Source organism: Conger conger, chromosome 1, assembly GCF_963514075.1.
Source record: "Conger conger chromosome 1, fConCon1.1, whole genome shotgun sequence".
In the NCBI taxonomy this organism is placed as follows: domain Eukaryota; kingdom Metazoa; phylum Chordata; class Actinopteri; order Anguilliformes; family Congridae; genus Conger; species Conger conger.
Window position 1 is genome coordinate 74,056,065 of NC_083760.1, and position 24,786 is coordinate 74,080,850.

General features: G+C 40.8%; 1 protein-coding gene across 8 annotated transcripts in view; it reads right to left on the minus strand.

The window, feature by feature from the left end:
- pogzb (pogo transposable element derived with ZNF domain b) overlaps positions 1–24,401 on the minus strand; it is a 33,157-nt gene extending 8,756 nt beyond the window's left edge. Inside the window, exons 1-16 of one of the 8 annotated variants that reach the window (XM_061232580.1) lie at positions 24,261–24,401; positions 15,406–15,531; positions 13,561–13,725; positions 13,084–13,322; positions 12,218–12,280; positions 11,862–11,970; positions 11,362–11,429; positions 11,121–11,325; positions 10,207–10,296; positions 9,536–9,733; positions 8,851–8,942; positions 4,000–4,301; positions 2,611–2,765; positions 2,029–2,129; positions 1,722–1,868; positions 848–982 (exon numbers count right to left, since the gene is read on the minus strand). In XM_061232580.1, coding sequence (XP_061088564.1) covers positions 848–982; positions 1,722–1,868; positions 2,029–2,129; positions 2,611–2,765; positions 4,000–4,301; positions 8,851–8,942; positions 9,536–9,733; positions 10,207–10,296; positions 11,121–11,325; positions 11,362–11,429; positions 11,862–11,970; positions 12,218–12,280; positions 13,084–13,322; positions 13,561–13,725; positions 15,406–15,523 — 2,187 coding nt within the window. In that variant the 5' untranslated portion in view covers positions 15,524–15,531; positions 24,261–24,401. Of the gene's footprint in view, positions 1–847; positions 983–1,721; positions 1,869–2,028; positions 2,130–2,610; positions 2,766–3,999; positions 4,302–8,850; positions 8,943–9,535; positions 9,734–10,206; positions 10,297–11,120; positions 11,442–11,861; positions 11,971–12,217; positions 12,281–13,083; positions 13,323–13,560; positions 13,726–15,405; positions 15,532–24,260 lie in introns of all 8 variants that reach the window. The other 7 variants (XM_061232564.1, XM_061232573.1, XM_061232555.1 and 4 more) reach the window with 7 other exon arrangements.
- Between the last annotated feature and the right edge of the window lie 385 nt (positions 24,402–24,786).

Below are 24,786 nucleotides of genomic sequence, written 5' to 3' on the forward strand. Positions count from 1 at the left end.
TGGTTTTGCCGAAACCAGTGAACCGCAGTCTGCCCAATCAGGTATTGACTACGTCCCATTTTCTTGTTAATCCCATTGGCTATCTATCTGACAGAACCAACCTACAATACCATATATATTGTATTATAACAGACATCGTAATTTAGGACTTCATTTAGAGTGTTTGTTGAATCTGATGTGGCCCACTCGTACGAACCCTTTCTTTGAAAAAAGTAAAATAAATTTACAATCAGAAAACAAAATTGTTCTTGCATGAGGCCCAATGTTTTGCCATTTTGATTTTTACCACAGGCAAAACAAATGTAATTTACTGATGTTAAAGAATGCTAGCTGGACATGACATCCTGTTTTTGACTTTGCATTCAAATTAAGTCTTGGTCATTGACCATTATAATCTTTTAAAAAGACCTTGGATACTTTGAACAAAAGCACACACTTGTCAAATTGTTTAATTAGCATTATATTAATCTGTGTTTTTCATTTATCTACTTTATCTTAACATGGACATTATCAATATCTGAGCTCCTATCACCAGTTTCCATGATAAGCATGTTAGCTATAGTACAGCATTAGAAGTGGGCACAGGTTTGAGTTAGCTTTGCTTTCTCACTTCCTGATTGTCACACTCACTGAACACAGGACACAGCATACAAGACACTTTTACAATCGCTATTTTTTCTACAGTAGTGGTAATCAACTGTGTTCCAGGAGAGCGACCATTCTGTACGTTTTCACTCCAGCCCATTAGAAAGTTTCGCTTTCCTCACAGCAGAATATAACACTGTATTCTTCCAATCAAAAACCGATTAAACATTTGTATTTGTCAGGTTTTATCTATGAGGCTCACTTTGGTGCCTGGCATAAGCCCCTCTAGCTGCTTGGGTTTGCGGAAGGTCTTGTGGTGGTTTATCTTGTGATCAACCTTGTCCTTGGTGAAGAGGAACTGAAGACGGCACTTATTGCAGTGGTACACGGTCTTCTTCTGTGAATGCAAAGTAAAAAGAGCTAAGGATGAGAGTTTAAACAAGGATCAGTTCATGTCAAGCAAACGTTTTAACATTACATCTGAATGCATTTTTCTGAATTCAGAATAAAGCCTTTACACTGAAAAGGTAATTTGAGCAGAACCTCAGGCAATGAAAATGTGGATTAATCCTTTTCACACATCTCAAGGTAGATCTCAGCCTTATTATATTTTTCATTTTTATATTAAGTTCTGATGGTCTGAGACAAAATATTGATTGTGTAACTTTCAAATATTTTTGAAAGTACTAAAAGTATTCCAGTCAGTCAATGCATTTTAATTTTATCTTGTTTTCCAGAACCAGAGTATAACAAGCCAGGGGAGTATTTATTCCCACAATCTGAAACTGTATTGCAAAACCTTCTGTTTATCTAGTTTGTGACTGTGCACTGTTTGACCTGGTTTTTGAACAATCAAAGGAAATGACACTTTAGAAATATTTATTTCGAAATGTTAACACAGTACACACAGATTAACCAAACTTAAACCGTGCCAAAACGCAATAAAATCTTTCACATGTTGCCAATTTTCCGTAGATAACAACCAAATAATTTCAACATTGACACTGCAAAAATGAGACAGACACGCTATTGGTATAGTCACAGACTGTGCTACTAGTTAAAGCCTTCTGGCGCTGCGGCCACCTGCAGGCCCAGGCTGGACAGGCTCAGACAGAAGACATGAGGCAGGTGTGCACCTGGTGGCGGATGTAGTGCTGCTGGTAGGCATTGCTGTTTTTGAAGACTTTGAGACAGTAATGGCAGAGCAGATTCCTGGTGTCCTCGTGCCAGGTGCGAAAGTGGTTGTACACGTCAGTGTAAAAGGAGGACCTGTACTCGCACACCTATAGTATTTGGCAACAGGGAGAAGGAGTATGTCATCCAAACAAAAATAAATATAAACAGTGTATCAAATTTCAACATTGCACAAAAAAGGTTCCGTTTCGCAAATGTGTGGCCGAGCCTAAGTGATTTGCATTTTGTTATGAGCAAGCTGGCATTTACCTGGCAGACGTATGGCATCTCGCCTGGTTTGTGGGTGTTCTTCATGTGCTGCAAGAACACGGGCTCACTCTCAAACGCCCACTCACAGATCTTACACTTGGCTGTGTGCAGAAAAAACACAACTCAACATCCCCCCTCCTCCACTGTAGCTTGAACCAATTTATTTTTCACTTGGGATTATCTGTACTTGGGTGAAGATAAACAGTGAGAGATGAAGTGAGATCTTTTAGAAAGTCATCTCTTCATTAATAAAAGGATATAATAAACTTCAGAGATATCAATGTCCAATGAACATAATCAGAAAGGCTGAGCTTAGCACAGAATTGGCTTGCCTGGTAATTACACTATAGCCAATCCATAGAATGGGCTCTGACTGCGGCATTTACGACTCATATGGAAAATGAATATGCCGAGCAGTGAGGTAAGCATCTGTTCTCATTGGGTGTGTGAATAAGGTGACAAGCAGTAGTTTGGTTGCAGCAGCTGAATTACAGGTCAGATGTTAGAGTGAAAATAAGGCATGGGCAGAAATGGGAGTACTGAGAACCCTTCTGCAGGGCGAGAGAGGGCGGAGTGGCGTACTGGTCGACTCGTAATGGCTGTGCACGCTCTCCAGGTGGCACTGCAGCTGGAAGGGTGTAGGGAACTGGCGGTAGCAGTGCTGGCAGTTGGTGTGGGTGTCCACCTCTCCGTTCTGCTGATCCAGCTCCACGTGATGCTTCATGTGATTCATGAGCCTGTGTACGGGGGTGGGGGGAGAGATACAGAAGGGCCAAGGCAAATTATAGAATGTGTGACGCTGCGTTTATCTTCCCCAAACTCATACCTCAATTCAAAATAACTGAAAAAGACTTGTCTAACATTTCACTCACACATTTAAACACAAGTATAATTTTGGATTTTTATCCATTCTGTGTATGTGCCCAGAATATGTCAAGGATAAGAATTCTTTTAATTTTTACATTATAAAAGGTTTCACAAGAAGACATACATTTTATAAAACGAACATGGAGCTTGCCTAGTGCTGCCATCTGCTGCAAGCAGGAAAAATTGCATTTCTGTACTCATGGTTGGTGCCAAAGCAGTTTTATCACAAGAGCATGAACTGACCTTCACCAACAGCCAACAGATGATAAGCACATTGTTTTTTCTCATTAACTTTTGAGCACAGACTGTCTGTTTGAGAATTTGAACTTAATGAAAAATAAGATCCAATTGAATCAGGCTTTTGCATGTCTTAACATGCCAAGTCCACCATTACATTATATTTTATTTAGCAGATGCTTTTAGGATTGGGATATGGGTATAGGTTATAGGATTGGTTTAAGGCCATGAACATGTCAAAGTAGATAGTCTATAACTACTATACGAACACAACTACAACTTGAGGAACTACAGTGCCATGTTTCCCTATTATAGCAGTTGTACTGTATTCACTGAAAGCATTGTGCATTGTGTCTTCAACTATTTACGTGTTACATGTTTTATTTTTGTTGATTCCTCTGCCATACAAGAAAAAACATATTTTTGGTGCCATAAAAAATCATTTTGACCACACAACTTACATTTGAAATAAAAATGGTTTGAACTTTGGCCGTTTGAATTTAAAAGATTAACTACATTCAGTGAACTCTTCCATAAAACAGGGAGTGCCTTCACTCCCAGAGTGGTAATCCACTATAATTAACCTCTGAACATGAGGTGATTTTTTTAGTTAAGGTATAAAATATTCCCAAGTTAATAGAAAAGGAAAAGAATTCCCATGTGAAAAAATTATACACTAAGCATATTTGACAGAAATTATAATTATACTTCAAAACTTAAGCATTAAATGGTACACCTCAAGTATACTTCTGCATAAAAACATTTTCACATCGGTTTTATACCAATATCATCCAAATAAAGAGAACAGTTCAGTGGCAAGTGAAACCTTCGCCAGGGTGAACTGTGAAGTACTCTTGTGCCTCTGACCTGATGTTGTTCTTCAGCCTCTTCGCACAGCTGAGGCATTTGAATAGCCCTTGCTCCCGCACGTCTGAGGAAGCCCTGCTGCGGAGGCCTTCACAGACGCCATAGTAGAAGTCATCCACCAGCATAATCAGCTTGCCCTGGGAGTCAGTGCTGGGGCTTCTGTCTGCCAGCTGAGGAGACGGGGCTATGGAGGTCTGTGTTGGTTTCGGTGGGGTGAGGGGAGGCCGTGGGGCAGGGGCACTTTTGGTGGTCATGGGCTTCTGGCCCTCAGATAACTTCAGATTCATCTCTGGACAGCAGAACTGTGTGGATAAACAAACAGAGACTGCTCATCACTGGCAGAAAGAAATGGATACATTAATCAAATTACAGTGCACTGGGAAAAATACCTTATACCAAGACTGCTTGCTTTAGCCGTTATTGGTGTTTTTGCATTTGGTTTGTCATGCTGCACAGTCAAAATAGAAATTAGGTGTGAACTGATTATGCATTGTACATTCAGCCCAAGTCAAAGCCACATGTATTTAAAATACTCAGGTTCAGTGTCCAGCCAATGCAATGCAATGGGGCGACATTGGCCCAGGTGGTAAGAGCAGTCATCTGGCAGTCGGAGGGTTGCCGGCCCAAGCTCGGTGTGTCAAAGTGTCCCTGAGCAAGACACCTAAAGGCCCGGACACACCAAACCGACGGTCGGCCGCAGAGCGCCGACAAAGATCGCCTCGCGTCGATGCGCGTTGTTAATGTTGGCTGTGCCGAACACACCGCAACGACGGTCCGCCGACGGCCGAGTTGCACGTACGTTCTGCGCCTGCGTGAGAGGTAATACCTCTCCACACCAGCAGGTGGCGGTAGTCTGTATTTGTCTTTCAAAAAATGGAAACCGGAAGACCGGGGAATGCGTTTGCATTGCGTTGGACCTAGAAGCAGCCATTGTCTCGCTCACAACAAACAGTTTGCAGCAATTTCCTTGTTCTCTCGCCATTTAGTAATACTAATCGAAAATGATGTCTGGTAGTGATAGCAACTTTGGAATGGCACTGGCTGTGTCAGCCCTTGGTGTTTTGGTGTTGGAAGAAGAAAGGAAGAGGCTGAGACGACGAGTAATCAGAAACCGCAGTAAATGGGTGAAGTCGTGGATACTGCAGCGACGGGCACAAGGGGCTTTTCCGAACCTGTGTCACGAGCTGGAGATAAATGAGACCGCCGATTTTAAAAATTTTGCTCGGGGGTGTCTTGGTGGTGCAGCCTGTAGAGCACTAACCGCATGCTCATTGCGAGCCGCGACGTCGGCGGTTCGAATCCGACCGTCCGACATTTGTCGCATGTCTTCCCCTCTCTCTAGCTCCCATTCTTCCTGTCTCTCTATACTATATACTGTCCAATAAAGCTGAAAAAGGCCTAAAAAAAAAATCTTAAAAAAAAATATATATATATATTTTGCTCGGCTCTTTCCAGTTCAATTTCATCTGTTGAAGGAACTTATCAGTCCGACCATCGAGAGGCAAAACACCAACTACCGGGATTGTATCTCCGTAGGGGAACGCCTGATGATAACGCTGCGCTTCTTGGCTTCTTACCAGTTCCGGGTGGGGGTATCAACCATTCGGCAATTTGTACCTGAAACCTGTGCAGCAGTCTACCAGGTTTTAAAAGAGAAATACCTGAAGGTATGTGTGATAAAGTATCTATAAAAGAGAACATGTAAGATTTAAATCTTTTTGACAACGAAACTAGCCTTTGTGGGTTTTATATTGTATTTTCTTGTTTTTCAGTGCCCAGACACAGTGGAAGAGTGGCAGCAAGTAGCTGATGGTTTCCAGGCTCAGTGGAACTTCCCAAACTGCCTTGGTACTTTTGAGTTTCTGTTTTTATTGTAAAGCACTTTGTAACTGTGTTTTGAAAAGTGCTATATAACTAAAGTTTTATTATTATTGTTGTTGTTATTATTATTAGGTGCTCTGGATGGGAAACATGTCACACATCCGCCCCCCACCAGGAACTGGATCAACATTCTTCAATTACAAACATACATTTTCAATAGTCCTGATGGCACTGGTCGACAGCAGTTACAGGTTCCTGTATGTGGATGTTGGGCGCAATGGTCGGATTTCTGATGGCGGAGTGTTTGGGGGATGCTCACTGCAGGACGCCCTGGAGAACAGAACTTCCAACATCCCGGCCCCTGCACCACTCCCTGCTTCTAACCAGTTGGCGCCGTATTGCATTGTTGCAGATGAGGCATTTCCTTTGAAGGAGTACATCTTGAAGCCATATCCGAACCGCAGGCTATCGGTTGACCAACGCATCTTTAACTACAGGCTGTCGCGAGCTCGGAGGGTGGTGGAAAATGCTTTTGGCATCCTAGCCAACCGTTTTCGTGTCTCTCTCACCACCATTAACATTCAGGACATTGCCAAAGTGGAGGACATTGTCTTGGCTTGCTGTGCTCTGCACAACTTCCTGCAGACTGAGACCTGTGACCAATACATGGCGGGGATCGTTGACCAGGAAGGACCAGATAAAGACACAGTGCCAGGAAGATGGAGACAAGACCCTGACCTACAGCAGGCATCCCTGCCACACACAACAAATGCAACAACATGAGCCAAGCAGCACAGGGATGAACTATGCCGTTATTTTACTTCAGATGTCGGTGCAGTACCTTTCCAGTGGGGCAAAATATAGGTGTATATGTATGTGTAACAAGAATACAGTAGGATTGCTCTGCATTGAATCAGTTCAAAAAAGAAAGATGCCTATCCCGTTATTTGTAATGGATAATGTGATGTGAGGGACCTTACCCTCCCTGTATATATTACTGTATATAATACTGATGTATGCGTGTGTATACACAGTACATAGTTCCAGAAGTTGGCCTTGGTTACATATCTATATGGCTGTGTTCTAAAAACCCAAAATAAAGTTTTGTATTTTGCATTACACTATCTTGTCTAGTGTTCATTCTTGCCAAAGAAGTGCCATTGCAGGTTCTGTTTGTCAAAGTGTTTTATTGTCAAATGTGCAATTATAAGGCAACAATTTACTGCGTAGTACAAAAAAATATTTTAAAAAGCGCTGAAAAAAAAGGTAACATATAAAATACAAAAAGATAAAATAAGTGCCCAACAAAAACATAAAAAGATAAAATAAGTGTCCAACAATTATTTACATGTACATCACAGAATAGAATCGTCTTCTGCCTGGTCCATGGTGTATTTGAAGAGGAGGTTGTCCACCTCGTGCTGGAAATGTGCCACTACACGTGGAGTAAACCCCCGCAGTCTTTGCTCAATGTTTTTGCAGTAGCTGGAGATGGCATCATTGTGTTGTTCCTGAGAAGCTAACCTTTTCAGGGTATCGCCAATGGTACGCATCAGGTTTGTGGACTCCTCACTTGCGGACTCATCCAACATCTTCCGGCTGCGCTTCAGCCAAGGCCTTGGGGTGCTTGAATACCTGGAGGCACTTGGCATAGGCTCCTCTGTTGCTACGAACTCTGATGTCGAAGTGGACCCTGCTACATTGATGGTGGATTCTGCTAGGGGAGTGCTGGGCCTAGAGTCAGTCTGAAATAAGCAGGTCTCCTCTGAGGTGCTGGTCCAGGGCGGACTGCTTAGGTTGGAAATGGTCTCCCTCTTTTTTGTGTGGGGATCTAAAAACTGCAGCCGGGTCAGGATCCATTGCTGCCTGCCAGTCTTCTGTGCTCCAAAACTTTCTGAGCGTGCAAGTTTCTTGTACCGACCAGCGGCGGCCAATGCGGTATGTAGTGTATATATCTATGTATGCAAGTAGTAACTGAGCTTGAATTACATTGATTTAGCTTTGGAACCGAACAAACTGAAAATTAAATAAGCATGGCTTATTTTCATGACACAAACAGTGCTAATTATATTTACAGTGCATTAGTGAACAACACAAACAATTACAGTTTCTGCTAAAGAGCTCAATGAACAAAAAGAAAATCTTACCAGATATAACAAGTTGGTTTTCTATCTCACGCCAGAGCTCCGTTTTCACCGCTCGGTTAGCATATCTTTTTTCTGTGATGTCGTACAGAGGTGGCCTCTCCTGAATCATGCTGATCAGCTGGTCTTCAGTTTCTTGATTCCAGATGGCCATGTGGTCGTTGTGTTGTTGTGTTCGCGAATGTTCAGCCTTTTTGTCTGTGTCCTCTTGACTTCCTTGTTTGCTTGCTTTCGTCGCTTCCGTTTCTCTTCTCGTGCACTGATTCGCTAGCTGGACAGCCAATCAGAGAGCTCTCTCTCATCGATGGCTCCGGGGGCTCCGACGCCGATTCAACGTGTTGTTTTTTTTTGGAGCCCTCCAAAACACGCCGACGGAGTGTCGGCGTGCGGGACACACCGGAAAGACTCGGCCGACAGGGCGCCACCGACGTCCGACGGCCGACCGTCTGTTTGGTGTGTCCGGGCCTTAACCCCCAAATGCTCCTGACGAGCTGGTTGGTACCTTGCATGGCAGCCAATCGCCATTGGTGTGTGAGTGTGTGTATGAATGGGTGAATGAGAAGCATCAATTGTACACAGCCCTTGGATAAAGGCGCAATATAAATTCCAACCATTTACCATTTACCTAAACCCCGAATGCTCCTGACGAGCTGGTTGGTGCCTTGCACGGCAGCCAATCGCCATTGGAGTGTGAGTGTGTGTATGAATGGATGAATGAGAAGCATCAATTGTACAGTGCTTTGGATAAAGGCACTATATAAATGCTAGCCATTTACCATTCCTGAGTTGAGTATGAAGAACTATACACTATATATCTTCCACTTAATTAGATAACAGTGCACACTGTTCACGTTGTGAAGTTTCACACAGGCTGGTAATCACTTACACACATATGTCCCCGCAGAGCCTCCACCATTCTGAACTGGGCTCCACAGCGCGGGCAGACATTGTAGGTGGGTACAGACGTGGCAGGACCAACTGAAAATACAGGGGCCCACAAGATCAGAATCCCTCCACGGTACAACTGTTCTGATCTTAAAGAACAGAATGGAGTCTAACATACAGCAGGGGCAGTTCACCCAAAAATGACGTAGTACTTACCCAGAGTACTACCCTCAGACGTGAGGGGTTTTTGAGAGGACTACTTTTTAGATGCAGTTCACCGTGACATAATGATACTTTTCTTTCATGGTAATCAATGCTTTGACAATTGACATAAATAAAACTCAACAGCAACATGCATGTTTTGAGCTCTGTTGATGTCCATGAGTAAATATATATGTATATTTGGAAAGAGATGTTGCTGTGGAGCTTTTCTTATGTAAATTCTGAGAGCATTGATTACCATGAAAGAAAAGTACCATAGAGGTCTGTTACATCAGTGAACTGAATTAAAAAATCATTGAAAAGATTCCTTGCATCTGGATGGATAGATCAAACTCTGGTGAAAACATACTTTCATTTCATTTTTGGGTGAACAGCTATTATTATAGGTGTGTGTTAGGCTCCTTTTCCGGCTGTAGTCAAAGAAAAACAGTGTTTGTAGCCGTTGAGACGGTGTGACTCCAGACCTTTGATGCTGTCGAGGGGCGAGGCGGCGAGAGCAGAGTTCAGTCCGTTTGTTGGACCGTTGGTGTTGGCCATGACAACCTGCAGGGTCTGCGGTTGCGCCACTGTGGGTGGGCTGACCGTGCTGACCATGTTCACCAGCTTCTGCACGTCCGGATTGCCGTCTCCGTGCTTGACCGCCACCAGGTTGCACACGTTCACTGGGAGGGGAAACAAACACACAGACAGGTTGACATGGGCCCTGTAAACGCACCTCCACCCCCACTCAGGAGGGACTCGGCAGTCACCGCTCATTTCTGCCTGCTCACTCAAAAACAACAGCAGGTAGGGTGAGCTGTTTTGGGAGACGGGATAAATCCAACAAATCTGCAAGTGGTGACTTTTCTCTCAATTCAAGAGAATGCTTTTTGGTTAGTAATAATTTCTTTTTTTTTCTTTTTTTATTCCCCTCCCAGACTTCCCATTTTGGCTTGTAAACAGACACCGTTTCTCATGGATGGGGACCGTATCCTCCCCATTCACATGCGCACTCTGTCCTCCAGGGCCGTGAGCGGCAGCAACAGTATTTCTGCGTGCCGCCATTACGGATCTGGAGGCGAAAGTTATTTTCCGTCAGGCAGAGAATGAGGCAGACTGACACCTGGAAAGTGGCCGCGTCACCGCGACCCTTTACCTTCATGGTCCCCCGGCTCCTGTACCTCCATCATTACGTCCCCCTGCATCAGGAAGCGCCGGCTCCTTCCCGTCTCCGAGCTCATGGAACCTACCGCATTCCAAACATCAGACACATCATGCACTCTGGCCACTCCATGCTGCCATCCCCTCAGGCCATCCCCTCAGACTCAGCGCCGCAAACCAAACTCTCACATTTATACATTCAGGACATTGCTCACTCCAGGCTCTGAAACAAGGTTAGGAGAATGGGGGGTGAAAAGACACCATGGTGTGTAGCCATTCCGCTAGCTTGGTTAGAGATCAGCATTACCTAAAGTAATTATGGGGGAGGAAAAAATATTAGGAACGGATTACGAAGCTGGTGTTTATCGCCATTTCATTGTTGATCTGTTAGAGGCAGCTTGACTGAGAAGTTATAGAACAGAGATGTTACTTAAATTGAAGTGCAGTGTAGTTGCAGAATTGGACAGTTAACAGCTCAACAATTCAATGTTCATATCATTTTCAAAATTAGGATTGGTAACACAGATCTGGTACACTGTAAAATCCTCAATCTTAATATATATTTCTGATTCAATAGTGGTTGAACCAGAAATATAACAGGTCATATTTGAAATAAAGCCCTTCTGTCTAAGCCATTTTTATTCTTTATTTGGCATTAAATTCATTAAATTAAATACAATACATTGTTAGCATAATTAATGAATTATATTCAGCCAAAAGGAAATGCCATATTTAGGTCCTTACACAAGGTAGGGACAATGCATAGTTGCAGTTAGGCCAGACAGAAAGATTTCAGGGTGGTTCATTAAAGGCTTGCTTATGAATGGAGATACACTCTCAAAAGGGAAAAACCTCTCAGTCAAGCTACAGTATCAGTTATTCAAACACACTTTAGAAACCGGGTCTTACCAATCTTAGGGGGCAGGTTGGAGGGGGGCCCGGGTGACGGGAGTGGCTGAGTGGCTGCCATGGTGGTGAGGGGCTGGGTCAGAGGGGTGGTGCTGCGGATGGTGAGGGTGGCTGGGATCTGGACCGTGGTGTAGGAGCTGGTGGGAGGATGCACCGCCGCTGGGTTCCCGGGGCGCATGGCCTGGGGCATCACCTGGGGCATGGCCTGGGGCATCACCTGGGGCATCACCTGGGGCATCACCTGGGGCATCACCTGGGGCATCACCTGGGGCACCCCCACTGCTGGCTTGAAGAACGGAGTGCCTGGGGCTGCAGCAAAATCTGATGGTTACAGCACACCCAAACACACAGCACTCCACTGGTCACCTCAATTCTGAAATTCTGAACAGGAAGTGTACTGTCAGCAGGGGGGGGCAAGCTGGTTCTGGGCAATGGAGAGGGGGCACTGGCCTGTGAATTTCTGGTAAATATCCCAGGGCCAGGAACACCACAATAATTTAATTTTGTCTCAGGCCCGGGAATTTCATCCAGCAGCCCTGCCTACCAGTATCAAAAACAAACCGTTTAAAAATAGGGAAAACTGACAGAAAATCTGGTCATGGCACATGACCTGAGTAGCATCCTGTAATATCCTAAGCAGTAGGATGTCCTATGTTGAAATACTTTAAATTGGATATATGACAGTCTAATTTTAAACTTACAACACAGATGGAGATTCAGAACTGAAACCAGATTAATCACCTGACAGCAGGGTGATGGGCCTCACTGTCTGACCCTGCTGGACATTGAGCACAATCCCCAGAGGGTTGACCGAATTCTGAACAGGCCTCACGTTTCGTACTGGAAACCCCTGTAACATGTGAAAGAGACAGACTGTAAACCCACAGGTCTATAAACCTGTAAGCGTCATCGGGTGCAAAACTGAGCATCGTGATGGGATCCTTTTAATGTTTTTGTAGCCAGGTCTAGGCTTGTCATGCAAGTTATGTCACTGAACAGTAAAAGACAGGATAACCTTGAGCTCCATTCCTGTATAAGAGGCCCAGAGGAGAGGTGAATATGCAACTGGTCCCTTCGCTATGGCGAAAAACACCTACCATGCTGTACTGGTGAGGGAAGGCGTGCCCTACAGGTCTCTGTGAGTGAGTGGGAGGGATGTCCTGAGGGAAAATTTAGCCACATAAAACAAATGAGGGGGAATGTACAAACCCCCAAAGCCAATACTTAATACTTTTTTTTTTTACATTTGAATTGAAACCCATTGATGCACTATTATCCATTAAAGAATGCATATCAGCAGGGTGTATTTTTGGGAGAGTGGGCGGCTTTAAGGCCCCAGAGAGGCTGAATTACTGAATGCAGGTGGAAGGTAATACAGCAGAGAACAAATGTCAGCTCTGGTCTGGATTGACCGGTTTTTGAAGTGAACGAAAGACAGGATTATGAAAACCAAATTAAACTATTTTCTAATTTACAGGCTCTTAATATGGTTGGCAATATTAAATACATTAACCTTGATGACACCAAGATAGAGCTAGCATTTTCTAAATGGAGAAGTTTTAAGGACATCTCATTATAAAGATACCCCATTAGGCTACAGTACAATATAACAGGAAATTCTGTGTACAGCTGTACAATAAAATTTGTTTTGACAAGAAATGGTTAATTTCCTTCTTTTGCATTTATTTAATGAAAGAATACAGATTGGATTTATTTCACTAAAACACCAATCAATTCAGTATTTTGACATACATGGATATCCAATTTGATCACCATGACTATGACTTACTACCTTTTCTCAGCCATTTTGACTGCATATCTTCTTGTAGCTTCTTGTCCTTCTATACAGTTAACCAATGTGCAGCAATTTCTGTTAAGTAGCTTCAGAAATCAATTTTGCAGCCTTGGAGGCCATGACATCGACCCGCTCAAAAATCACATGGGCTTGGTGAAACGACCATACCTGTGTGAAGAATATGGGCTGGTTGTTGGCGGCGCCTGGGCCAGGTGCAGCATTGGACATCATGTGCATAGGCTGTAGCATCTGTGACATAGCCACAGTGCTGAGCCCCCCAGGGCTTTGTGTTAAGAACAGCTGCTGGCCAGGTGCAGGCTTGTGTAGCCCTGGAGGCACCAGCGAGGACACGGAGTGTGTGAGGCCTTGAGGTGCCACCGAGGGGGACAGCACAGAGGAAACTGGCGCTGCAAAACGGGAGATATACATTGGTGAGCTCTCGAGGACCGACGCGTACGTCTGACATGACGATGCACGTTTATCATCGAATCTCGCAAAACGCTGCCAAGAGACATGTCGAATGTCAAAGATGAGGCTAATGCTTTTCTAAGGTGTTGTGTAATATGTGGCTATATGTCTCGGAAAATGTTCTGAGCCATTAGGCACGCTTACATCTACAGTGCAAGTAACTATGCAGATACTCACATGCAGCACTTGTGAACAGGGAAACCATGGGCTTCTTGCCATCACTGGGTACAGTTGCACTGGAGACGATCAAGGGTGTTGACATGATGGGCAGTGCTACAGGAGTGGCCAGAGGAGGCACTAGAGTCATAGAAGAGGGTCCAGGGCTCACAACACTGAGAGGGGCTACAAATACAAAACAAACAATGTGAGGGGTGGGGGGTATTCAGAAAGTATTCAGACCCCTTCACTTCTTCCATTTTGTTATGTGACAGTGTTGTTCTAAAACAGATTCAATTATTTACTTTTCTTTCTCCCCACCTCAATCAAGCTAGACACAATACCCCATCATGACAAAGCAAAAACAGGTTTTTAGAAATGTTTTCAAATAAAAAAACTAATCAAATAATCATTCAGACCATTAACTCATTACTTTGTTGGCAGCAATTACAGCCTTCTTGGGTATGATGCTACAAGCTTGGCACACCTGTGTTTAGAGAGTTTCTCCCATTCTTCTCTACAGATCCCCTCAAGCATGGTCAGGTTGAATGGGGAGCATTGCTGCACAGCCATTTTCAGGTCTCTCCAGAGATGTTCGTTCGGGTTCAAGTCTGTGCTCTGGCCCTTCACAGACTTGTCCCAAAGCCACATCTGCTATGGGTGTGGTTCTTAGACTCATTGTCCGGTTGGAAGATGGACCTTTGCCCCAGTCTGAGGTCCTGAGTGCTGTGGATGAGGTTTTGTGTCTTTCCTCTGTTCAGCTTTCCCTCAATTCTGACTAGTCTCCAGTTCCCTGCTGCTGAAAAACATCCCAACAGCATGATGCTGCAACCACCATGCTTCACCGTGGGGATGGTATTGGCTGGTGATGAGCAGTGCCTGATTTCCGTCAGAAGTGATGCTTTCCATTCAGACCAAAGAGTTTAATCTTGGTTTCATCAGACAAGAGACTCTTGTTTCTCATGATCATATTAGAGTCCATTAGATCCCTTGTGGCAAACTCTAAGCAGGCTGTGAGGTCCCTTTTCTTAAGGCTTAAGTCTGGTCAATCTACCATAAAGGCCTGATTGGTGGAGGATGGCACAGATGGTTGTCATTCTGGAAGGTTCTCCCATCTTCAGAGACGACCTCTGGAGCTTAGGCAGGTGGTCAGTCTTGGTGGTTCCAAACTTCTTCCATTTAAGAATGATGGAGGCCATTATATCCTTGTGTTCTTGACATTGAATGCAGCAGAAATGTTTTGGTACCCTTGGTATAGACAATTCCTTTGAACTCATAGTTTACATTTGGCACTGGTACTAGTACTGTCAACCATGGGACCTATATATAGACAGATGTGCACCTGTCCAAGTCATGTCCAATCAATTGACTGAAGTTGCAGAAACATCTCAAGGATGATCAATGAAACCATGATGTACCGCAGCCCAATTTTGTGTCCTAACAAAAGGTCTAAATACTAATGCAAACAAGGCATTTACCTGGTCATTATGTAATATTGTGTGGAGGTTTATGAAAAAAAATTAATTGAATCAATTTTAGAATATGCTTGTAACATAAAATATGGAATAACCCATTCCATTTGAGTACTTTCCAGATGCATTGCAAATTAATAATTTCTTGGTAAAAACATCTGACAATGGCAGTCAGATTTGCATTGCCTTGATATTGGAGGGATTCACAGAAACGCACTAAATGGGTTTTATTCTCAATGTCTAAAGGCAGCAGAGATTAATTTTCCGTGTTCAGGCTTTGCATTTGCTTAAAGTAAAAACAAATGAAATGTACCTACTTGTAATGTTCTCCAAAAATAGTTTGCCTCAAAATGTACATCTCACTTGGATATTGGAAATTTGGCCTGGTACTTACCTGTACTGGTCTTGTTCTCTACAATGCCAACTTCTTCATCTTCTACATCATCATTCATCTGCTGCCATGGTTCCAACTCCTCCTCCTCACACTCCATGAACAAGTCTGCATCTGCCATGTTGCTGGCTATCAATGGGATATGCATTACAAATTGGGATAATATGGCTTTGGCAAGTAAACCTGCTTTTATAATACTTTGAACAAATATTCTGTACATAATCCGTATAAAAATAATGTAAACAATTTAGCCAATTAATAGAAAGTTAATGCATGATACATATTCCAGCGATACAAATAGACAAACATGCAGTTTCCATCCTGCATCACAATTTACAAGCATTGAGATGATTGCCTAGAAATATCCATCTGCTATAACAAGATGCATGTCATGTTTTATGCTTGTCAAGTCATGTTTCATGTCTAGTCATTGTCTTAGTTATATTATTGTCATGTCATGTTAGTCTAGTCTTGCCACATTTTTAGGTTTCATTTTCATGTCATGTTACGTTTCATGTTTAATCTTGTTACAATGTATTTTCTAGTCTTGTCATGTCGCGTTATATAGTTTATTCATGTCACAGTTCGCAAACTTGTTATGTCACGATTTATGTTTGTTTCATGTTAAGTTGTTCCGTTCATTCATTAGCATACACTTTTTTGTCTTTCCACAAACCTTGCGTTCATGCTTTCTCTCTCCCTAGCTGTCACTCACGCTTCCCTAATTGTTTCATTTTCCTGTGTCTTCTTACTAATCATGTATCATGGCATTTACTAATTTACTAACGCTAGGTCAGGATAGGTTTATTACAAACGATTACTAATTATCTTGTTAACTTGTCAATCCTCCACACCTGATTTCCATTTGCATGCTGCTCTCAAGCTAATTGTCTGTACCTGTCTACACCTGCATATAAGCTCAGTGTTCATGTCATGTCTTTGCAAAATTGTTGGCTCCTGTTCATCAGTGCACTTTTAAGCGGTTTTGTCAAGCCATTGTTTACCCGTTACGATCCAAGCCTGTTTACCAACCAAAGTTATTGACTTCTGTTTTGTTGACCACTGCCTGCCTGTACCACAAACTCTTGCCTGCTGTCTTTGTGCTTTTGCCCCCGCGGAGTGGACTTCGGTCTTGACTCTTGTACCGCCGTGGACTCTGAGCCTGCCTACCTTCGGTCTGCACTACTGCACCGCTAACAGCTTTCCTGGTTACTGGACTTTTTGCATGGTGTACCGATTTTGAGACTGCCTTCTCCCTCGGCACTGTACTTTAGTTTTGGCTAGATTAACTGTCTATGAACTTTGCTTGTTTTCGACTACATTCATTGGACAATCCCTTAATAAAGCCCTGATGGGACTTTTCACATCTTTGTTGTCCGAGTGGTGCATTTTGGGTCCAACCCCCACGCACCCGTCTCAATGCAGTTCAATCTGAATATGTAGTTAGGCAGATTAACTCTCCATTAGCTAGCTGTAAAAACACAACCCTATGGGGGGTGATTCTGGCTAATGTAGGAAAATAAGACACTGGAGCTCACTCAAAAGAAGCCTGACAGGATGGCAACTAGGGATGCTATTGATTAATCAAATCATTAGTGTAGCATATGAAGCAGCTTTTAATTTACACAGAATAAGAGCAATCAAGAAATGGTTGACTTCCTCCAATACTCTTGGTAACAGTATAGCTGATGGCAAAATAACTGCAAAAACACTAGCAAAGTTACAAAGCCCCTTAAAAACGACTTGGAAAAGCTTTGTAACTTAACATAGCTTAACGTAAACTTAAATACAGACACACCATAAAGGAATGTTTGCTATATTCTGCCCATTATTAACATTCGATGGCATATCTAGTCTATTAACTGGAGTTAGCAGAGTGATTAAATCAAATTAGTGTTCCATCGCCACGATATGCATTGTTAACAGTAACAGTTACAGCAGGTATTCGTTAATGGGGAATGAAGTGCTCAACGTTGGCCTGAGAGTGTCCTTGTGTATCGAACGTTAGATGAAGGGAAAACAGTGAAACATAATAAACCAAAGTAAGAAAGGATAAGAAATTAAGCAATGTTATAAATTGAGCTACCAGAATAGGTAGGTTAACATTAATTATTGCACAGGATTAGGTTAGGTAGCTAGATAGGTGCAATCTTCCAGAACGGTGCAAGTTAACATGGCTAACTTCATCCTACAGGGAATGAAAGTTAGACGTTTGGTCAACCTAGCTCTTGACTAAAATTGTAGCCAACATTCGCAAACATTTAGCTGTGACGGAGCTTATCCACTGAACTACAATCATGCATTCAAAAGATATGGCTCTCCAAAAGTGAGGTTCCCGTATGGCCATAGCTCAGTTTCACAGCTTTCCGGTTTAATTCCGGCATCATAGTCAGCAGTAAGGGGATCTTGATTCAAAATGAATGTTCAATACAACAATGAATAAAGTGAATATAGCAAAACCTTATTATATTCCCTAATATTAGCATATTAGCACACATCTTATTCATGCTTAGCTTATGGGTTCATATCTCCAGGCTTCCCACCTTTTGAATCAAGCAACTACCAACCTGGTCAATTTATTTTTGTATTGATGTGTATTGCTTTTATTGAAAGTGCTCATTAACCTCTGTTGAGAAATAGCAATGTGTGATATATTAAAGCAACTATAAATATCCGTGAATGGCTTCAAACTATGGCTGGGCGATATGGCCTCAAATTTGTATCACAATTCATTTTGAACACACATCCCGATGGGGATCTGGAACTACTCTGGTTTTTATCTTTTAATCTCGTCCTTGGTGATATCTTCATAAGCTGTGATATTTATTAGATTACAGCTGAGCTACTATGAATTTTATAACTAGACAGCTGCTATAGCTACAACTAGGCCTACTACGAGAATATCTACAGATCAATTGACAGATAGCTATGATTTCTACGCCCATTTATGTGGCCATTACCAGACAATCTGACCCCACAGGCCAACATAGAAAATCTATTATGACATGCGCAGAAGGGGTTCCCTGTCATACTGCCCCGCTGACAGATAATTGCCTGTCTTTTAACTTTTTTTTTTGTAAATATGCCCTCTATACTATAATCAAAATATACTTGCCATCTAATTTCTTCAGGTGAATGAAGTAAATGGTTATTTGGTTAATCGGTTGCTCGTTTGAAATTTTTTAATTGGATAATGCAAATAAAAAATTCAGAATATATATATTTTAATATAAATAAATACAAATATTTTTTAAATAATTTGTTAAAACCACATGCATAAATTACATCACACCTCCTGAACGCATGAGAGCTCACTCATCCATGGCATACAAAAACAGTAAAATTATTGACATGGGTTACTGGTCAGGCGTAAATGTGCCCAAAATTGCCAATTCATTTTTCTATGGGTCAGATATGGGCAATGCCACAGTAATGTCAACCTGAGCATGTTCCCAATTAAATTTAAATATACACATTTACATTAAAGGTGCATATTTAGGGGTACAGCTCTAATTTCCGATTGTATTAAACGGTTATGTTATTAGCATTACATTGCAGGATTTCAAGTCATAAAAATATGGTCTTTTCAGTCAACTACATGGCTTTTTGAAACTTGTTTCACTGAACTTGTTTTTTCACTCTGCCCCCTAGTGTTTTTTTATGAAACTGAAAAGCAACTAAGGCATGTGAATCAAATTCAAGACCTTTAACTTTTAATTGATAATTCTAGAATCATGTAAAGTCTCCCCATGAGGCTGACAGCAACCGCTAATATGACGTCACGTTTTTGAGGAAATGTTTCTGTAAAACAGACGTTTGAAATAGGATTGCATAAAAAATCTTTCACTTTTTACATATCTGTGATGTGTAAAGGTTCCTTTTTTCTAATTGTCAGTATCTTTTAGAACATCCTTTTTGAATGGACGTGACAGTTAAGGAAGCACTGAAAAATAATGGATACGGCATTCTGATTTGCCTTGCCAACCATGCCAATGAGAACAAATTGAACAGATGTGCAGAATTTTTTCACAGCTAAAATACCCAACAAATATCAATGTCGGCAACTTTCATTACAACGCAATGCATTTAGAATGCATGAAAGTAGTCCGGTTATAGCTGACCTGGTGACAAAAATATGTTACTGTAGGCCACATTGTATTGAGTTAGGCTACACTTTGCATTGTTGGAAATATAAGCAGACCGTGACAGATAACCGTGAAAGATGTTTCAAACATAACTTAATCGAGTGTTTTAACACAGCAGTAATAACATAAATTACAACACGAGTTATTGAGTTGAGAATGCATTACACATGCATGACACTTTGTTATAGTTCAGTCATTGGGATGTTCAGCATGCATTACACATGCATTACACTTTGTTATAGTTCAGTCATTGAGATGATTAGCATGTAGTAGCCTACATGCTCATATTTTAAAGAGATCAGAAGACCCCATCCTCAAATCAGGTGATGTCCCGACCCACAGTTTGGGAACCGCTGCATTAGGTAATAGCCTAATGTTTCATTTCCGTTTGGCGATGGTGAGCTAGTGAACTTTTCTTTGGCGATGATGCAGTTTGCTTTTAGTTGCAGCAGGCAATTTTAGGCCGCGAGAAGAATTTTTTTTTCTCAACAGGGACTACTTTTTCCTCCCGTTCCCATTGTGTTTCAATTAATACATTTGTTTCTAAACTAAAAAGAAATTGTTCTTAACTAAATTATTTTGGCAAGTTAGCCATGGTATAAGTGGGATAATACTCTATGAACAAGTCAGTTATGAGAAAATAATTACCCTTCAGGTTGGAAGACCCCACGGGGCAATTATTTCCTCATAACCGTCTCGTTCATGGGGTATTATCCCTTACTTAATAAAGTAAGACTTTAAAGAACGTCCGTTCATTGCAGTGGCGTGTCCCATTTTTAGAGTGCTTTTGGGTAAAATTCTTTAATGCTATCTAGCTTGCAGTACCTACTGTCAATGCATTGACACAGCTAGCATACTGTAATGGTGTGCTGCAATACTGAAGCTGACATTTGGACTGAAATAATGCAATGTCGTTTAGGCTATTTCTATTTGGGAAACTGTGCAAATGTCAAAAACAACAAACCACGTGAAAATCTTATCATCCAACACTCAATTTTGTCGTTTGCCCCGATAGTTTCCTTCAACCACAAACCAAGTTTATTTTCGAGTAATCTTTTTAATATGCAGATCTTTACACAAACAGAATACAAATAAAGAACACAATATTTCAGGCCAAAAGTGGGAATACAGTAGACTACACTAGAAACAAATCTCAATCAAACAGAATTGTTTGATTACAAATCTAAAATTGTGTAGTACAGAAAATGTATTTCCCAGATATTATGGAGCTCACCGCACGTATAAAGTGCTGTAATTTATCCAAGGTGAAACCAAAATGGTAAAATCCCTACAGTAAATGGTTTGTCCCAATCATCCTGTTTAAGTCGCTTTGTAGTTATACATTTTTCAGGTCTTATGTTGTCACAGTTAACCATAAAATTAAAAAATAAATATATATAGAATCCTTGGGAGATTTGATATTTAAAAAAAAAGGTCTTTTCACCATTTGCTGTCTGAATTGTTCCACACACAAATTAATTCCATTGTAATGTCAACCAGAGCATACAAAAATAAAGTCACTTATTTACTGCTTAAACCACATTAACACTTGCTTGTAACACTTGTTCCGAACAATATATTTCGGTAAGCATATTGTTTGACATGCCTCTGACCATGTTTTTTTTTTTCTTATTATTTCTCTGCCTCATAATGGCTTCCTTGACTGTCATTGGCGTAACTCTGATCTTCATGTTGACAAACACCAATAACAGACTCCAAAGGCAATCAAAAGCCTAGAATCAAGAGTAGATAGTGAAAGATCTTATACCTGCAGTATGCAGCAATTAATACACCTGACTAATCAGAAACAGGGAGAAACCAACTGTGCAATTATTTCGGTCCAATATACCATGTATAAAAAGGGATGTCATTCCAACATGGATCATGCAATATGGCTGTAAATACCCTAAAATTAAAGATGACAGTTTATGAATATCATTTAAAAGGCAATTAGGCAACATGTTCAATAAAGTGCAACATGCATCCTTACAATCCTTACAAAATTTACAATTTCATTATTTGCATGAAAAGTGCCATTAATGTGGTATTTTAGTAATATTATTAGACAACTATAACTGTAGAATTATCAGTGTTCATACTGCTTAACAGATTGAGATGTAACAAAGAGCAACAGCTGATTGCACAGGCTTGCAGTCTTAACAGTGGTGGCCACTAGGAGTGAGCTGACAACATCGCTAAGGTATAGCTAAAAGTGGTCCAGACCAACCTTACGAAAGTACGACGTACAGAAGGTGTACTTAGCTAAGATAATTTTGGGAAACGCACTGAGGTCTTCCTTCACTATTTCCTTTGCAATTACTTCTTAATAAAGTCCCAAAGAGTTGATTATGAGAACATGCCTAAATGCCCACTACTATGTTGAAAACATTCAAAACCATTTGAAATGGTTTTCTAAATGTCAAAACTAACATTCAGAACCATTTCAGATGACAACAAATGGTTTAGGATAGAATTTGATTGGAAAGTAGATGCGCAAACAATGTGCAAACATCCATAATGCAATGGCGACACACCCATAATGCTGATGCATCCATGACACGTTTTGTGTCAAATTTACAACAATATTTACTGAACAATATTGTGGGTGCATTACCATTTTTTACGTAAGGGAGTAATTTTTCTTTTTTTCATTTTGTTTGTCATTCTGTGACACATCCATCAATAACAATGGAATTGCCCGTATCAGCTAATGTCATTAGTATCATGTGTATCTTTACACAATGAGAAAGTGCACTCAGAATACTCCTTTACAAATAAAATGACACAATTCTTTTTTTTTGGGAGATATGACCACTCAAAATTGGTCCCCAGTGACCAAACTTGTTGGCCATTTTAGGGCCAAATATCTAAACAAAGGTAGAAGCATGTTTTCAGAGGCAGGATATGAATTCTACATTTAGTGCTTTTCCTTAAGTTAAGTACTTGTTCCTAAGTTATGTACCTGTAAAAATCACAAAATACCACAAAGAGTTCTTCATGCAAAACCAAAGGGAGTATGAAGCTCAGGTATTCAGGAGTTCTATATCCCATCATTATCTACCAACACGCAGAACAAGAAACAAATCTGAGTGGTGCTGTGGTGCTGTGGTGCAACCACTTGGCTTGCAACGGCCCATGAATATAACAAACATTTCTGAATTCCTTGATACAAACCCCTTGTACCCCTGCCACAACCCATCCCCAACCCCCGGGAAACATGTAAAAGAATACAAGTTTAATAAAGAAAGTGAGTAATCAAATACAAAATTATTTGTTATTTCCATCCCTATTGTAAATACATTGGAACACTTCTCCAATGTGAAATTGTGCAATTTACATTCTTAGTTTTGGCAAAATGGAAGAAATACAATGTCTCAAAAACATAAAAATAACTGCTGTAAAAACAAAATCAACTATTTAAGAATTGAGTATGTAGCAAAGGTAAGGATAATATACTAAACAATATATTAATCACATATTAATCATATTTATTACATATATTTCCATTAAATTACCAAGATAAATTTAAGCTGGCTTCCCCCTGTTTAAAAAAAAATAATAATAATATGCATTAAATTAAATAAAAAATTGAAATGAGAATAGTAATACTTGTATTTACTTCAAGCCTTGGTTTCAAATGTCCAGCATCGATATTGTGCCATTTAGTTACATTCTAAGTAAAACAGTATTAATAAAATGGAAGAAAGAAACATTACTGCATACACTGCCTCAACAACATAATATAACTGGTACAAACAATAAAAATAAAAATAAAACCTGTTTTAATACTTTGCAAATTAAACACAGACACATGCCTGAGCTAAAGTGTGTGGCTGTGATAAGGATAATATATTAAACACAGCATATTAACTACATATAATTACATATATTTATTAAACACATTTTTGAAAATGATAAATATTAACTATGCATTAAATGAAATCAGATAATACTAATAATTCTACTTCACAACAAAATTTATAATCAAACCAATGCTAAATGTACGTCTAGGCTATTCTTACCTGTCAATAACCTATCAGAAAACAACAAATACTTTCAACAAATATGTTCAATAGCTAGCTAACTTACCTAGCAAGCTAGCTGGCTAGGCTAACACAGCCAACTGACACACTGGATTCACAATACCAATTCCTAACTCAGTATACTCAGTCAACAAGCTTGATAACTTGAGTGTATTTCAAGCAATAAAATGCTCGTTCATAATGGAGCCTTGTTATTGGAAATGCGCCACTGCATATTTTCCAGTGGTAACCATTGAGCAATTAAAGTCAGTACGTAACGTTAGCTACATACGAGGAGTGGTGAGGAAAAATAGTTCCTTGGCAGAATGCGCTTTTGTGGCTGCACTTTATGTTCCAACTACAGCAGCAAGCAATAGCCAGCATCGTTTCAAAGGGGGAGATATGGCCAAGTTCCCTGGATTTCTAAATAATTCCATATGTGTATATCGTAGTTTGCATTTGCGTTCACATAAATATCTGAAAATGGAAAACCTGTTTTTAAAAACGCGTTTCCTGAAACAGCGCAATCGTACTGCTAATAAGTACGGCGTCCTGCTGCCTCAGTGCCTCATCACAATGCAATATTCGCTTAGCATGTCGCTTAACATTAGCTAGGACAATGAAACGCGCGAATTAGAACCATGCACAGTGCCACACGCCATATAAAGTAAATTTTAAATATCAGACTCACCTTTACTCTCTATATAACTGACAGTTACAACATCAAACCTAAAGGCAAAACAGTAAAATTATTCGCGGGCTTACCACCCACTGAAAAAAATAACTGCGCCAAGTGGGCAGACGTTTTCCCTTCTCTTTAGCTCGCACTGGTGGAAGCATCCTTTCGTCACTTCCTCTGTTGCAGTCAAGCAAGTTGATTGGTAGCGATCTTTGCAAAAGGGCGGAGGATTGAACAACGTCATTAAAGATGTCCTACTTGCTAAATTAAACCTTTGTCGTTTTTGTTCATTACAAAATGAATTTGATTGATAAAAATATGTATGCAATGGTTAAAATAACACCAGAAACAAATTGTTGCTAAATATTTTAAATACAGTTAATGTATTTAATAGTAAAGGCACTATGTGAATATAAAGGAAACTGCCATGTGCTTTTAGTTTAACCCACAGATGGGTGACCATTTTGTTTTTCTAGAAGGCTATTTTGTGTTGAAGAGACAAAACAAATCATTGTAGTGTTCAACTATATAAATAGAC